The sequence below is a fragment of the Camelus bactrianus genome, chromosome 34 (genome assembly GCF_048773025.1).
Source record: "Camelus bactrianus isolate YW-2024 breed Bactrian camel chromosome 34, ASM4877302v1, whole genome shotgun sequence".
Lineage (NCBI taxonomy): Eukaryota > Metazoa > Chordata > Mammalia > Artiodactyla > Camelidae > Camelus > Camelus bactrianus.
This window is the reverse complement of record NC_133572.1, coordinates 11,481,353-11,499,627: the sequence shown is the minus strand read 5'-3', so window position 1 is coordinate 11,499,627 and position 18,275 is coordinate 11,481,353. Positions and strand designations below refer to the sequence as shown.

Below are 18,275 nucleotides of genomic sequence, written 5' to 3'. Positions count from 1 at the left end.
CATCTCATGAAGCACTGCTAAGGTCAGAAGATCTCAGCACAGCATCAAGCACAGATGGAGAGTAGAAAGGGTGCGATAAAAATGCAAAGCTAGAAGAAGGTCAGCTTGTTTTACCACACTAAGACTTTATTTTCTCCTAACTAAATGTGATTGACTCTAATTTATTGCTCTCAATTACTAAACCATTTGTCTGTAGCTTGTAGACATGAAGGTCAGTTTGAGGACATTCTTAGAAGGAACAGTTACTTGGTACATTTTGTTGCCTAAGTGATGACTTAAGTCAGATACTAATCACTCATGCTTTCTTGTGTGCTTGTTTTATCTTATTGATGGGAATGACAGCAAAGAAGGGAAGGTAGAAAACAAACCTCACAACAAAACAAAACTCTGGTGAACATTATACCTCTAATTATGTATTTATTTCCAAACACTAGAATGTAAACTCCTGGTAAGCAGAGAAATTTTGCCTGCTTTGTTCATAGATGTGTCTCCATTGTCTCTAGATTGGTGGCCACTCTCTACATGTTTCTTTGAGAGATGTCTAAACTGCATTAATTATCTTCCCACCTAAAACATCTCTACTGCCAAACTTCTGTGTTGCAGTCTGTTACCATCTTTCTCCAGTCATATAGGTCTGAAATTTTCTTTCTTTTTTGCTTTTTAAATGCTTTGTTTGTCTAGGGGGCAGGTAATTAGGTTTATTTTTTAATTTATTTTCTTAATGGAGGTACTGGGGATTGAACCTAGGACCTCGTGCATGCTAAGCATGCACTCTACCACTGAGCTATACCTTCCTCCCTTGAAATTTTAACGGTTACATTTTCTCTCTCTTTGCCCTTTTTCCATGTGTTGAATTAAATTTCTCCCCCTTTTCATATGTTGAAATTCTATTCATCATTGAAGTCAAAGCTCAAGCATCAATTTACTTAAGAAGCTGTTCCAGTCACTTTCTAGCCCCCTGTTGAATTCATCACACCCTTCTCTATGGGCTTCTATATACATGGTTGATTGTAGCCTCATTCACTTATGAATTCCTAGTCCAAGAATAGTTCAGTAAACGTTTGTAGAATTCCTAGTCTCATCTTTACATCTCATCAGTTGCCAAGTTATGTTGATTTTTCCTATACCAATGGCTCTAACATCTATGCTTGCTTTCAATTTCCTCTACAACTATCTATGCTACTAGGTTGTATGTAACATAGTTCTATGTGTTAGAATTATCTCATGCTGGTATTAGTGTTTCTCATAGCAATACCTTGTAAAACTTCCTGAATTATTTGTAAGCTCATTTCTCACAAAACATTAAGTGGTTTTCTGTTTCCAATGGAAGCCTCAGGCCCATACTACTTCTCTAGATACTCAGCACTAGCTGAACACTCCAGATATTTCCACTACTGTAACACTGAATAAACTGCTCTGAATCATTGGTATGCTATTTTTATTTTGGAAATGCTATGCTCATCTTCACCTTGGGAGCACTCTAACCTCTGCTTGGAACACCCTCCTTCTCTTCTTAAAGTTCTAATCCTCTTTCAAAATCTGGATTAAATCCCCTCGAAGGCCACTATGCCAATCTTTAGGAATCACTTCTGTGAGCTCCAAGGGCACTGACTAGTTAACTTCACTGGGCAATTAGGTTGTGCTAGTTTGTGTCAGGATTTATCTTTTTATATATGTGTCCTCTCATCCCTTAACTAGTGAATAAATCAACTGAAGGTAAATATTGTTCTATTCTCTTTTTCATTTCTAGAATTTAGCACCATGCTCCATACACATGAGTGATTAATAAAAATGCATTGATGATGCTAATAATAATGAGGAAAATCATATTATGGAGCCCATCTTATTTCTTACTCTCTGCAATAATTTACATTTGAAGCGATAGGTTTAATTCCACAAACACCACTCATATAAATTCCAGATTTCTTTCCCTCTCAGTCAAAACAGTAAGAGAAAAATAAATCTGAAGGTAATGGAAAAAAATTTTTTTTTTAAATTCAGGCTCCTCAGGAACAGGAGAACAAAAACTAACAATATCTGTATAGTCCAAAAGGATAATTATACACTTACATTAACATGTGCAAATGCTGGAAAGGATGTTTTTGCACCTTCAGGGAAAGGGATGTCTCTTTTTATTCATTACTGTTGCTTGAATTTCAAGAAGAAATTGGAAGAGAAATTGCCAAGAAACAAACCACATGACATCCTGAGATGTGACTAAGGACTAACAACATTAAAGCGTACCCAAATATAACTTGAATTTGACTATTTTAGGAAGAGTTTGCCACACTAAAAGAGATGCTGGCAGTGTTGGTGCAGTTCCTGGGAAATGGGCTCTTTTATATACATTGCTGGCAATATATAGCAACATGTATTTAAAAGGAATCTTTAAAATGTGCTTATTCCTTGATGTAGCAATTTTACTTTGGTAATTTATCCTAAGAAAATAATCAAAAATGTGCATATATGTATGCAAAAAATTGGAAATAATAAGAATGTAGAAAAATACTTTAAGTTAAATGTGCTATGATCATGAGAAAATATATGCAGTCATTAAATATTAAAATAACATTTAATATGAGATTATGAAAAATTTGTGCAGTACAATACCATTTAGAAAATTGTGTGTATTCCTCTACATGCTTAACAAAAAAGAGGAGAAGGGGAGGATTAAAACATGAATACCAAATGTCTGAATGGAAATACCATGGGTGACGTTGATTTTCTTTCTTATGCTTAGTTTTTTAAGTTTTTCAAACTTTCTATATGAAAGTTTTATTGGTTACTAAAAAAATAATTTAAAAAGTAAGTCTCACTTAATGAATTACAAAAACATATTAATAATTGCAAATTTATTACCACTAGAAAAAAGATCCAAATCATATGTCCCTTTAAGAGAGCACTCAGCACTGCTGAGTGAAAGAACAGCCTCATATTTTTTAATTGATTTAGAATATTCTTTTAACATAAGAGGCTCACATAGGGATCTCTGCCTCTGGAGAATTTATGTTTAATACCTTTTCAGGGCCATGAACTCACCCACAGATCAATGGACAAATATGTTCCACAAATCCTGACATTTCTTTCCTGTGATGTTGTCAGAAACTATTTAAACATTCTTTGGGGATATAGTTGTTGGCATTTCATGCTCAGTAACTCATTCCTCAGTGAGGTGAGGGCTACTCATATTAGTTCTCTGACTGGGGTGTGATATTTACAGACTGAAATGTCATATGTATCAGAAGAACTGCAACCTATTTTGAATTTTCCACAAGCCAAGTTATTGCACTTTCCAGTGACCTGATTTGCTTGAAAAATGAATATAATTTTTGCCAGTAATAAACCAGGAGCCACTCTCTAGTGATCCTGCTAACCTTGGGAGTACTAATTACCATAGGCATGGGCATAACCCCTTGAGTCTGGGGAATAAACAGAATATCATTAGAAAATTCATCAGGCTGATATCAACTAGGTGCTCATTTATTTATATTTACAAGAAACTTTCTTATAATCAATCAAAAAACAGATCACTTGAAACGTAATAAGTGGAGGTTTATCTGTTTTGAGGTATTACAAAGATACAAGGTCAGTAAAATTCCATTACTTGTTGGGGAGGGGATCATGTAAGGTGAAACAAATTTTTCATTTATTATGAAAACTATTTAATCAGGTGTAACAAGAGTCCACGTGAAATAACCACTTATTTACGGTTATTCATCATTTTTTAAAATTTCTACTTAAATAACTTTATGCTATCTAATTTAGTTTCCCAAGCATTTCTGAGTGGAGGAGCAAAAACTATTATGGTCAAAAGCAAAAACATCAAGGCTGGCTTACTATTCAGTCGTATATAAGTTTCATGAACAGTGCTTCTATATATTCAAGGTTTAGTTGGCTCTAAATTGAGCTAACAGTTGTGTCTCTGGGATTTCTGAAAGGATATAATACCATAGCTAAGATAAACATAACTCTGTACAGTAATTGCTAAGGAATTACCTAAAAATAGCTTATTGTCCAATGAGGACATTCAGTCACAAAGAAAAAATACTCCTTGAAGACTAAGATTTTAAAAGTTGATGAAAGGAATCTAAGTACATGTGGTTAAACACTTAAAATGTGAAACAATTAAGTGAAATTAAACCAAATTCAAAATGAACGTTTTCCAAAGACACGTCAGTGAAATATCCACTCTATATTTTACCAACAATATAGGGTAAACACACAGTTTGAAGTCAAGTAGAGAATTAAGTTGGGATTGTAATCTTTAAATGGACAGGAAAGGAAGAGTATCAAGTATTTACGTGATTCTTTGGCTTGAGATAGAAGCAGAAACTGACCGGTGCTTAGAGTTTGCAGTACAACAGTTCTCCTATGTTGTATGTGTGTGTTGGGGGGGGGGGTCCTCAGGACCTTTTTACACTCTTAAAAATTATTGAAGATTCCAAAGAGTTTTGTTTATGTAGATTATACCTATCAATAATTACCATTAGAAATAAAACCAGAACATTAAAGAAATATTTATCAATTCATTTTAGGTGACATTAATAAACCCATTATCTGTTAACATGAACAGTATGGTTCTATGAAATATAGCTATGTTCTCACAAAAATATTTAGTGAGAAGAATAATATTGTTTAACATTTTTGTCTTTAATGTCTGGCTTAACAGAGGACAGCCGAATTCTCCTGTCTGCTTCAGTATTAAATTTGTTGCAACACTGCATGTCATGTAGTATCTAGAAAACCCCACTCTACACTTATGAGTGAATGAGTGTGACAAAGACAAATGACAGCTTAGAATTATTATGGAAATAATTTAGACCTTGTGACACCACTGTAAACATCTCGGGGATTGTAGACCTCACTTTGAGAGCTTCGAATGTACAACATAATTTTGGCATGTGTTACTGCCTTGGGGCCATGAGTCAAAGAATCAGCACCTGTGCCCTGTTTCTAAAACAGCAGCAGATTAACCTATGTCTTCCCTAAGCAAAGAATTGGCTTTGAAGTCATCTGACCAACGTTTAGACTTGGGAATTGTAATTCCTCCTCTTTTCCCTCAAACATTTACAATTCCTCTCATTTCAGAGGGCCATAAGAATATCACAAAGAATTCAGACAAGCTTCAACAGGACCAGTGGAGTTGTGAAATGAAATTTCAACAGAAAAATACATCTCTCAACTTTTTCCATTTGACTTGTTATTTTGTCATTTCTACTCCTTTCTTATTTTCTTCCCATATCATTGTTTTTCTCTTTTGCTCTTCTTTTTCTACTTTGAAAAATGATATGGGGTCAAAATCTTACTCAATGAACTTTTGAAGTAACGGGTGAAAGCTGAATGCAATGTAACCAATGTCAACCTTTAAGAAAAAGCAACTTGGAGTAAACTGAAAGGCAAAGAGATCTGAGATCAAATTTAAGTGTAACAGAAATGTCAGACTTCAGAAAATACAGTAAGAATTCATGCAGAATGCCAGGAGGCTATTCGCAGTTAAAAGCCCCAGTGTCAGGTTAGAATTAGAAACCCATCAGAAGTACAGAACTGTTTTTCCAACAGGTTTTGAGTCTGGTGACACCCTCAGCATCAGCTTGGAAGAAAAATGTCAATATGAGTATTTTTGCTATTTTTCTAGTACTAAAAACGATCAGATGTGACAGAAGAAATTTCTTTTCCAGGAAAAGTGGTGAATAAGGCTTCTCTAAGATGATTGTCAACCTTTAGCTACTGAATAATTCATGCTCCTTCAAGGATTTTCACATCGTTACAGAATATTAGAACTCAAGGAAACTTGGAGACTTGGTTCAATCTCCTTCTTATACAGATGAAGAAACTGAAACTCAGAAAATGTGAGCTGTTTTCCTAAGGCCATTCTTTGGTGGCACTGAAACTAGAATCCAAATACCCAGAATACTAGGCCAGCAGGCCTTTTATAGTACTTCTAGTAAGGCCTTTTTATCTCTTGACTAGATATTATTATATACACTTACATAAAATGCACCAGACTAACTTGAGTACATTATTTATTTCATTCTAAATAGACCAACAGAGACACATAACAGTGGGCAGTGTAATTTGTTTAACTGGACTGCAGCATTAGTCTAGTCATGAACCAGAAGGAATAAGAATGAATCCTAGGTACAAAGAGATGCAGGAACTACATGGATATTTCCTGACGGACAGTCTCTGGACTTGCACATAAAAACTGGGGAATTAACTATATAGTCATGGGATTAATTAATTAAAATTATTATTTAAAATCAAAGAGTAGTTATTGATTTTGTTCCTTTCTATGAGTCTATTTTGATTTTATTTATAGACAAGCTTAGAAAGGCACTACAGAAAGCAAGTGGTATATTGAAAGTACAAGGTAGAGATTTTATGTTTGGATCCATTAAACGTTACATGCAAAAGCAGCATTAAGCTAAGAAAAAGAATAGGGGATTTTGAGTCTAAATATAAATATGCAGGCTCTTCTTGTCTTATGCTCGTTCTCTCTAAACAAATTTATCCACTCCCTTCACTTAATTCCCATCCTTCTCTGGATGATTTCCAGACTGGGGTCTGTAGCTTACATATCTTTCTTGAACCACCACACCTCAAAGCCAACATACAAAAGCCGGAACTGCAGGATTCTTCTATAATCCGTGTCACCCAGTGTGCCACATCTTATGAAATGTTTCTATGATCTACCTTACATAAAACAGACACCTAAGAGTAATCCTTGACATTCCTCTTTTTCGCTATCCCTCACCACTCAACCCTGTCATTTTTACTCCAAAATGTTCTGTTCATTTCAACAGGTCACCAGTACCACCTTCGAAGGCCGAGTTGCCTTTCTCTGAAACCTGAACCACTCTCGTAACTTCCTAACTGGTCCTCTCTCATCTACTTTTGCTTCCCTCATCAAATCCATGATTTACTTAGAAGCCAGAGTGATCTTTGAAAGATGCAAACCAATTCAAAACATTCTCTCACTTAGAATCATTTACACCTTCTAGTTTCCTAAATGCAGTTCCTCTAGTTTATAATTCCCTCTTCCCAGGAAAACTCTTATTCTCTCCTTTCACCAATTCATTCCCATGCGTCTTTGATCTGAACTCAAACGTAATTTCCTCGGGGAAGAATTTTCCCACTCTGGAAGAAAGGTCTGGGTCTCTTGTTACACGTTACTGCAGAACCATGTGTTTTCACTCAGAGCTGTTTATAATACCTGTTATTTTATATTTCATACATAATTTGGTAATGGCCTGTTTTTCCCCACCTCCAGTAGACTGCAACACCATAAAGGCAAGTCTATGTTTCCTTTTGCTTAGCATGCTAGCTTCAGGGCCTAATAAGGGCCTTGCATGAATAAGTACCCACTGAGTAAATGAAAGGACAAATTAGGCTTCAATTTCTCCATCTGTAAAATGGGGTTCAGTAAAACAGGGGAATTTGTTGATGTTGGTAACATTATTAAGGAGATTGTTTTGTAGGTCAAATCACATATTCAAAGTGCTTAGTAAGTAAACTGTAAGTCATGATTCAATTGTCAAATGTTTATTAACTTGCTAACTCTTTTATCATATATTTTTTGACAAGTGACTTTAAGCTTATTTAAGCTTACTAGAAATGAAATTGCTCCCACGAATTTATTGATATGTACAATTTGGCACTGAAAAAAATCTGAAAACTTTAAACACTCTTAAAAATACAGTTATGATGAAGAGGATGGCGATAAGAACGATTGGTAGCGTTTATTGAATTCTCTCATAAGTACTTTATCCTGTGAGGTACACGATGCTTATTACTCCCATTTTATAGATAAAGAAGCTCACCCAAGGTCATGTATGCAATAAGTGGCAGAGACAGATATATTTGATTTCAAAGCTTATGTTGTCAGCCGTGAAATTTGGAAGCAACTCCAGAAACTCTTCAAAAGGACACAAAGGCAAGATACATACATATCTTTGGGTTTATGCAATTCTATGTTCTTCATTTTTAGCATCTTGCCTTGACTCTTCCTTCCTGGAGAACACTGAAACGTTCTCATTTTTCTCTTCCATCTCCATACTTATCTATAATTGTATTCGTAGTTTTCCTTCCCTCCCACCTGAGAGGAACAAGCGACTCTATTCCTTTCCTTGGATAAATTTCCCATTTGCATTTCTGGTCCAGGCTATTGTGGTGCCTTCTCATTTTGTCACTTCACTCATCTCTGTTTTCTCATCTTCCCTGCATGATCCTTCATATCAGCTTGTAAATATGCTTGAAGCTCTTTTATTTAAACAAATATAAGAACCCCATACCTCAAAATCTTTTTCTTACTTCCTCTGCGATTCTCTTGCCTTTACGATCAATGTGATTCTAAGAGACACAATTTATTTCTCTCCATTGCCTCTGCAGGACCTTGAAGTATAGCCTCCAACTTCACTAACCAAATGTGCTCCTTCTTCTACAACTATTGTCTTGGTTAATGATGTAATTAGCCATCATTTACCCAAATCAGAAAGCTCAAAAATCTTCCTTTTTTCCTCTCTCTTTTTCACTTTGCTCTGAAATGATTCTCAGATCTGCTCTGTAAATTTCTCCTGATGCCTAGATCAGGCCCAGACCATTTTTCAAGCAGACTATTTCAAAACCTGACATCTGTCTAATATCCTTGCTCTTTTTCTACTCTTTTTTTCAGTCCACCCTTCACATTAATTCACAGAATTAACCTTGTATAAAGTTAATCCGATTGCAAGGCTCCCATTCTTAAAATTCCATAGGCTGCAGTAAAGTTAGTTCATAGTAACCACCTGATTCATGAGGCCTCCATCTAAACTGAACCACCCTTTTCAACCTTGTCTCCCAGTACAATGTCCTTCTAGTATTATGTGAAATTACTCACTATTCTCTGAACCCCCATAACTGTGATCATGCTAATCTTTCTTTCTGGAATGCCATTTCCTCTCTTCTCCACTCAGGAAATTCCTATGAATGTTTCAAGTCAGAATGCAATTTCTTTGTGAAGCTTTTCTTATTTTCTCTGAAAGAATTTGCCTCTCTCCCTTGGGGGCACACAGCACTCAATACTTTGACAACAGTACAGAGTACTGTTGTGTGGTGATATTCAGCTTGAGTCTTTCCCTCTAAATTGTATATTTTTTAGAGACAGTCACTTTGACTTATTCTTGTTTCTTTGATTTATTGCATGCTGATTCCTATGTACACATATTTTTGCTCAATAAATAAATGGAAAAGATACACCATCATCCATCACTTCATTATTTAGTTAAATGTGGAAGTTATAGCTGTGTCCCTTCTCATATTCTATTCTGCCTGCTTACAATGCTAGTTAAGAATGGCTTTAGCATAAAATTCATCTCCACAATGAAGAATATAGTGGTTTGGTGCAAACATTTTTGTAGAACATTTTCCCAAGGAAACTGATTTTGAAAGCTGAGGCACTACCTATTAAGTATTGCTCTTCTTCCTGCAAAAAAATCATTTTACATCATGTAGGATGGCAGGTTCTGGTACCTTGTCAAATTTTTATTTAAGCTTCTGATGTAATCCTCTGATGCCAATTCAGAGTTTCTATTTTTAAATTAATACTTTCTTTGAACTGCCTTCTAATTCCTTGGGTAATTTCTGCTATTAGCAGTTGAATAGTTGTGCCTGTGCATCAGGGTTCAAGAAAATAGCCACCATCTGCCAAGAACTACCGATCTTAGCCCTTGATCTCTATTATTCTGACAGGACTGTCTTCTCTAATGGAAGTATCAGTACCCGGTGAACACATGGCTAACGCTCAGCCATGGATGTATTAACACCCTATGGCCCACACGTGCTAAATCAAATCTCAACATGTCTCTTGCTAAAAATACGACAAAAGGAGGTGGTGAATCTTCAAAGAGGATTAAGTAATCAGAAGTATTAAAAATTATCCAAGCTAGAAATGATGCACACCAGTTCTCAAGAGGTTAAGCCATTGAAAAAATAGACTATTAAAAGGGGAGAAAATACAGATCTCTGAAGAACTCACTCTGACAACTCACTTAACAAGCACATACTGTTTGTCTCAGAAAACTCAGCTTTTGAATTTAGAGAAGTTGAAAGGTTCATTTCTGGAAACAGCTTGTCCTTAAGTGTTTTAATAGTTCCGTTAAACTGAGAGTGGGAGTCAAAGGCTAAGTACAATGGAAATACTCCAACCTTTTCAGTGACCTTCTTTGATGCATGATAAGGAACTTACCAGGTTCAATGTGCATATAAATCAAATTTCTACTAAGTTTCCTGAATGATGCTTAATAAGTAGCACTCTACTTGAAGCTCGTCCCTGTAACCTCTAATTATTCAGATAAAAAGAAATTACACAGTGAAATAGAAACATCCAAGCATAAGAAGGTTAAGTACTATTATTTACCACAATCAAACTATTTTATGATCATTTTATTTACATATTTAGTATGTAAGTAAATTGTATTTATGGCGGAAGACTGTAAGTCACAGTGGTGAAGTCAGCAAGCTCTGAATCTCTGGGTTTAACTCCAGCTCCTAAACTTACTGGTGTCACCTGGGCAACTTAACCCCTGTAAGCCACAGTTGCCTCATGGGTAATATTGAAATAATAATAGGGTTTGCCTTAAGGGTTATTGTAGATAATATTGTAGATAATAATATTATTATTAATAGTATTAAAAGGCATTAAGCAAAAATCCGATATTTAGACTTAAAACATTAAGTGAATCAAATAGATGTTCAACATTTGTTTTAGGTAGAGAAGACTCCTAGAAGAATTATGCTTGGTTATCAGGAATCAGAGAATACTGAAGTGTGTGTAGTGACTCTTTTCATTTTACAAGCAACAAAACTCTGCAGTATTATAGGCTTCATTTTGACAAAGATGTCTGTAAGAAATATTCCATGAACTTTACAAAAAATATCAGTTACCACATTTAAATGTCTTTAAAATAGATCAAGGCACATCTTAATAAAACAATAATAAATTACAAAAAAAAAAAACCAGTGAATTCTTTAGAAACTTTAGAAAGTTGTTCCATAAGAAAATTATGCTTAGAGATATAGTCATAGTTTTTACTTTTATAATTATTCTTAAAAAAAATTTAATAGCTTTACAGAGAGATAATTCAAATATCATACAGTTTCCTCAAAGTGTACAATTTAATGGTTTTTAGCATGTTCCCAAAGTTGTGGAGCCATAGCCACAAAAAATCCCCTCATATCCATTGGCAGTTACCCCCTATTTTCCCCCAACTTCCTCTAGGCCCAAGTGACCACTAATGTATTTTCTGTCTCTATTGATTTGCCTATTCTGGAAATTTCTTATAAATATGATGGACATTTCTTACAATATGTGGTCTTTGGTGACTAACTTCTTTTGCTTAGCATGTATTCAAGGTTCATTCATGATGTAACATATATTAATATTCGTTCTTTCTTATTATTGAATAATATTATATTGCATGGATAGACCACATTTTATCTATCTATTCATTAGTTGATGGCCATTTGATTTGTTTCTACCTTTTTGCTATTACAAATAATGCTGGTCTGAACATTCATGTATGAGTTTCTCAGTGGACCTATTTTTCATTAATCTTGAGGATATACCTAACAGTGGAATGGTTGGGTCATATGGTGACTCAGTGTTTAATATTTAATAAGCTGACAAATTGTTTTTCAAAGTGGCTGCCCCATTTTACATTCCACCAGCAATACATGAAATTTATAGTGTCTTCACATCCTTGCCAAAGCTTATTGTCTTTCTGATTACAGCCATCCTGGTTAGTGTGAAGTTATACTTTACTGTGGTTATTATTTCTCTTTCCCTAGTGGTTAATGATGTTGAGCATCTTTTCATGTGTTTATTGGACATCTGCATATTTTCTTTGGGGAAATGTCAGATCCTTTGACCCTTTAAAATTAGGTTATTCACTGTTTTGTTGTTGAGTTGTAAGAATATTTATACATTCTGGATACAATTCCTTTATTACATATATGATTTGCTAATATCTTCTCTTATTCTGTGAATTGTTACTTTTACATTTTTTTAAAAAGGTTGGCTATGGATTTTTTTTGAAGTATAGTCATTTTACAATGTTGTGTCAATTTCTGGTGTATAGCATAATACTTCACTCATATATATACATACATATATTCATTTTCATATTCTTTTCTAATTATAGGTTACAAGATATTGAATATAGTTCCCTGTGCTATATAGTATAAACTTGTTGTTTATCTATTTTACATATAGTAGTTAGTGTCTGCAAATCTCGAGCTCCCAATTTACCCCTTTCCACCCTCCACTCCCTCTGATAACCATAACTAGAAGATGACATCCTTAACTAGAAGATGACATCATTACCTCACCTCACCTCCCAGCCCCATGCATTTTATTCTGAGGGGACATCTAAAGAATATATAAGGGGTGGGTTTTCTTCCTTTTATTCCTATCATTGTCATTGGCTTATTAATTGAATACCTAAGCAGGGTAATTTGCCACACTTTGCATATTTCAAATAGTAAAAGATATTGTTCCAATTTTTAAGAACTCTTCTTTTGAGAGGAGAAGGAATAGAGAATTTTATTTTTCCCTATTCAGTTTCTTTGATTATTTCTCTAAGAGCAACTAGACTTTTAAGAAACTACGACCATTATACTTCAAGTTTAGTACAAAAGACACAATCATAGTTTATTTACTTAAAATTTATATTCATAGTTTACTTATCTAAATTTAATATCCATAGCTACTGAAATTGGAAACAAACAGAACAGCTATTGAATTAATCATATGGTCCTACAGTTCTTCTCTTCAAACAAGTTGTTCTCATTAGTATTATCATGCCTGCCATGCAATTCTTACCTGGAAGACAAAAGTCCAAGTGCCTCCAAAGGGTGAGAAAATTTCCATCTTCTCAAAATGGTATGCATTTCTGAAACAGTTCTTTCATCCCATCCAGGGGCACTACCCAGGACCAAGGGAAGGGAGCAATTTTCATTATTGCAGTAGAAACGATAAAACCATAAGTATCTTCTCTTTTCCTCCGAGAGTCTGCAAAACCAGATTGGAAACTATGATTTACTGGAGTTTGCTATACTAACAAATGTTTCCTGTAAATACACAGTACAAAATGTTAGTCTAGTTCTTTGACTTTTATTTTAGAAAATAAGTCCTTTATCTTCTTGAGACAGTTTGATAGGTTATTTTCATAAGCTTATTTCCCACTAACTTTATTCTTTTGAAGAAAGGAAAATAAAATAAACTTCAGTTCAGATAATTCATATTTATTTTTCCTCCCTCCTATCTTTGCCACTTTTTAAAAAATGTCATTTTGGTTGGCAGAGTCTCTGTCTCCTTTAAGGCAGACCAAGTTTATCTGAATCTTGTAACATGTACTGCTGAGAGCAGAGGTAATCAACCATTTACTTTCTTACTTTCTTTACAAATTAACTCAGACCCAAGTGGGCCTGTGAAGAAAAGGCATATTTTAAAGATGATATTCCTTCATTTCCAACCAAGTTTCATCAAAGGTCAGAGAAGTTTTTGCTCAAAACTTCAAAAACAAGTATCTCAATTCATCCCTGGATTCTGGCTTTAAATTCTCAGAGTTTCCTGGAAGTTTGGAGTTAAAATGCCAGTGAAAAGGACTTCTTTAAATGCGCAAGCATTTCTCCTCGGAGAGTGGTCCCAAATGGGTCTAAATCTAGTACGAGGGCCACCGAGTCACTGACAGCTTATCATGTTTTGCTCACACTCCAGCAAAAGCATTCAGGACCACAGTTCAACTGAAGGACAGCATTTCTCACATGACAATGACAGCTTTTCAACATTGTCTCCTCCAAACTGACACTCTGTTGCTCAGTTTAAATTAGCTAAAACTCCCGAGAAGGATAATGAGAAATATTAAAAAAAATTTAAGTATCAATGTTTCTCTGCAATTTCTTTTGAAGGCATCTTCATCTGCAAAACGAAAGAACTGGATTACAGAGGATGATTTTAAGGTACATGTGGGGCTCTTTTCTGCTTTGTCACTAGCTTCCTCACCAGAAAGCCCTCAGAAGGAAAAAAAAATCCCGTCAACAAAATTATTACCATAGTACTAACACAAATTATTTTGTTTTACTTAAGTTCTATTTTTTCCAATATTGAACTACCATATTTTTTCCTTTTATCTACTTTTATTGAAACATAGTTTACATAAAAGAGAATGCAGATTCAGTTCTTCAACTTTTGACAAATGTATATACCAAGTAAAAACCAAATTCCTTTCAAGATATTAAACAGTTTTCCTGTGCCACCGGAGGCAAGCTGGTATGATTTTTTTCCATTCTAGATCAGTATCAACTGTTTTCAAACTTCATATAAATGGAATCAGAGTCAATATTCTTTTGTGTATAATTTCTTTCACTCAGTACAAATTGTTTTCGAAATTATCCATATTGTTGAGTGTATCAGCTTATTCCTTCTAATTAATGAGTACTATTTCTTTATGTGAATCTATCAGTTTGCTTATCCTTTCCCAAATCTGATGGACATTTGGGTTGTTTCCTATTTTGGGATATTATGAATAAAGCTGCTGTGAACATTTATGTGCATGCATTTGTACGGAAGTATTTTTAATTTCTCCCTGAAAGCACCTAGGAGGGGAATGACTTGGTTGATTGTCAGGTGTTTGTTTACCTTTTGAAGAAACTGTCAAACTATTTCCCGAAGTGGCTGTAACACTTTATTATGTGCAGAGTATGATAGATCCAATTTATGGCATTCTTGCCAACACTTGATTTTGCCTATTTGAAATAGTACCCATTCTAATGGGTGTATAGTTTTATCTATAGCACTAATTTCGGGAGAAATAGAACTGTCATCTTAACAATAGAGATTATTCTAATCAATGACGTGGTATATCCTTCCATTTACTTAGGCTTTCTTTAATTTCTCTTAGCAATTTTTTTTTTTTACTTTTAGGTGTAGAGATTTTAATAGTGTAAACAGAATTTTTTAAAATAATATTTTTTAACTGGGATACAGTAGTAATTTGTACATTAATCTCAAATGCTATGATCTTACATAATCATTCTGAAAATAGAGTTAGTTTTATTTCTTTCTTTCCAACTTTACACATTTAAAACTTATTTTTATTGCCATAGTGCACTGGCTAGGACTTCCACTACAACACTGAAGAGGAATATTTAGACAAAAATCCTTGTTTTGTTTCCAGTCTTAGAGGGAAACACTCATTCTTGGACAATTTAATATGTTATTAACTCTAGATTCTTCCATAGAACTAGATTTAACTCAGAATTTTAAGGTTGAGGAAGTTCCATTCTATATCCAGTTTTGTGAGTTTTTAATCATGAATGGATATTGAATTCTATCAAATTTCTTTTCAAAATATATCAAGATGGTACGATTCCTTGTATACCTTTTCCCATTCTTTTAATTTTAATCTAGCTGAATCCTTATATTTAAAATATATGCCTATATATAGCTGCATAAAGTTGGATATTATTTTTGTAATGTAGGCTAACATTTTCTGCCTTTTAACTGAAGTTTTTATTCATTTATATTTAACAGAATATTGACATGGTTGGGTTTAAATCAACCATATTGCTATTAATTTTTTTGTCCAAACTATTTCTTCTTTTTTCTGGTTTTCTTTTGGATTTTTAAAATTTTAAATTTTGTTGTCTTTTTGCTTTTTAAATGTACTCTTAAAATTTGGGGATGTGGCTTCTCTAGGGATCACAATATTTTTTTTAGCCTATCACAGCCAACCACAATTAATATTACACTACCCTATCTATAAGGACCTTAGAACACTACACTTTTTTTAAATTTCTCATTCTTATTATAGTTGTTATACATTTTATTTTTATATATTACAAACCCAGCTGTACATTGTGATTTTTAATGGTTAATTATTTTTAAATAAATAAACAAATGTGTAAATAAAAATATTTTTATTATATACTTATTTTCCTGTTGTGATGCTTTTCATTTATTCTTGTAGTTTTGAGTGTCCATTCAGTTACCACTTCTTTCAGCGTGAAGTATTCTCTTTAACATTTCTAATAGTACAGACGCGCTTATAATAAACTAATTCAGTTGTGTTGAATTGAAAATGTTTTCATTTTGTCTTCATTTTTGAAATGTAATTTTACTGAACATAGAATTTTAAGTTGATAGATTTTCTTTTCCTCTTCCAAAATGCAAGATAATGTTCTAATGTCTTGGCTTCCATTGTTTCTAATGAGAAATCTGCAGTTAATGAGAAATCTGCAGAATTAGAGTTGTTTCCATGAATGCAACTTGCTGATTTTCTCTGATGCTTTTAGGGAAAAAAAAAAGTATGTTTATCTTTAGTTTTCAGAAATCTGACTATAATGTGCTTAGGTGATGTGTGTGTGTGTGTGTGTGTGTGTGTGTGCGCGTGCGCACCCATGTGCCTACTAAGGAGTTACTAAACTTCTTTTATTTGTGAGTTGATTTTTTTAATCAAACTTACAAAATTTTGGCTATTTTCACTTTAAGTATTTCTTTTTTTACCTCAATCTCTTCTCTCTTGTGTGTCCAATATACACATATTATGTTGCTTGATACTGTCCCAGAGGTCACAAGGCTATTTTCAGGATGTTTTTGCTCTTTCTGTACTTCAACATGTATGATTTCTGTTGCCCTTTCTCCAAGCTCACTGTTCTTTTTTCTTGATTATGCAATCTATTAAACCTTCCAGTGATTTTTAAAAATTAAATATTGTTTTTCAGTTCTTAAATTTCCATTTTTCTACTGAGGCTTTATTTGTTCACTCACATGTATCTTTTTATTTAAATCCATAAATGTCTTTATAATAGTCATATTGAAATAATTATCTGCTAACTTAAAAATATTTGGATCTGTTTCTGTTAACTGCTTGCCCCCATCCTGGGCTATGGTTATATGTTCTCACTCTTTCTATGTCTAACATTTAAATTGCTGCATTGTTGAGAGCCTGCATTTTGCTGTATTTTGAGTGTTAAATATTTTCATTTTTTAGCAGGCAATTTAATTACTAGCAGATCAGCTGGATCCTTTGAGGCTTGTTTGTACGATTTGCCAGACTAGGCCTAGCATGGTCCTTAATCTCAGGCTACAGCACACTTACTCCTAATATGCATCTTTCTGGTTTCTTTACTGAATGCCTGAGGCATCCTCTGATCCTTCTCCATTCTCACCGGCAAGAATTTCTATGTCTCCCAGCGTTGCACAACTTCTAGAATCTACATTTATTTCACATCTCCCTGTAGTGCTTCTTTTGCAGTCCCTAGAAAATCTCTGCTTATGAGTAGTTTAGTACTCAGCTAAATATTTAAGGGGACCCCAGTACCTATGTCTGTGGCTCCTACCCTGTATATCTTCCTTTTCTCCACTATTATGCTCTGGAAATTCCAGCTGCCTCAGCCTCATTAAACTGATCTTTGCTGCTTTTTTTTTTTTTTGGTTAATCTCAGCAAGACCTACATGCTCTTCTTAATTATACCTCCTGGAGCTATGATACAGAAAATGCCTGTGGGCTGAAAGCCACTTTATTCATGGGCTCCCCTCAAGCCCTGCCTATTCAGTTTCTGAAACCAGTTGTTTCATTTGTATTTGTGTCGTATTTCTTTAAGTCAGGAGGGTTAGTCTAGTCATAGGTAATCTTCACAGCTAGAAGTAGAAGCATTTGTTTCAAAACAAACTTTTTGTATCTTATACCCTGGAATTTTCTTTACATCAGACACATTCTTTTAGTTGCCATGAAGAAGGTATTCTTTCTTATTTTTACAAATTGTAAGGGTATATTTTCATTAAATTTCACTGAGTCTGAACTTTTTGACTGATTACATTTGATCAATTTGGAAGAAGGAACAATTAAGTCACCAACTAAATGATAAAATGTGGTATTTTGAAAATGAATTTAATCTAATTCTAACATAAGTTTTACCATATTGAAGGCTGTTCTCCATCTGTTTTCACAGTGCAGAATGAAATTGTACTCTACTGAGCATTAGTAATTGTACTTGAGTGGGTGAAACAGGAAAACGTTGCTTATTTTATGTATAAGTTATTCACTTAAATAGAAGCTGAAGTATAAAACCAGTTAAAATTCACTGGGGTTCATTTAAAAACACAAACCTTTAATATTTAAAGGTAGTTACTGTGCTTATTATTTGTTAGTTTTGACATTTTTAATATATTTAAATGTCAAAGTATAGCACCTTTTTAAATTTTAAAAATCTCTCATTACAAATATATTAGCCTCTGA

At 34.0% G+C, this 18,275-nt stretch overlaps 1 protein-coding gene across 4 annotated transcripts in view; it reads right to left on the bottom strand.

Moving 5' to 3' along the window:
- PIK3C2G (phosphatidylinositol-4-phosphate 3-kinase catalytic subunit type 2 gamma) overlaps nucleotides 1-18,275 on the bottom strand; it is a 266,594-nt gene that overhangs the window by 151,455 nt on the left and 96,864 nt on the right. For all 4 annotated transcript variants that reach the window (XR_006721857.2, XM_010946489.3, XM_045510287.2 and 1 more), the window contains exon 16: nucleotides 12,857-13,045. Coding sequence is in view for 3 of the 4 variants with exons in the window: in XM_010946489.3 (XP_010944791.2) it covers nucleotides 12,857-13,045 (189 nt within the window). In the remaining variant the exon portion in view is untranslated. The remainder of the gene's footprint in view (nucleotides 1-12,856; nucleotides 13,046-18,275) is intronic.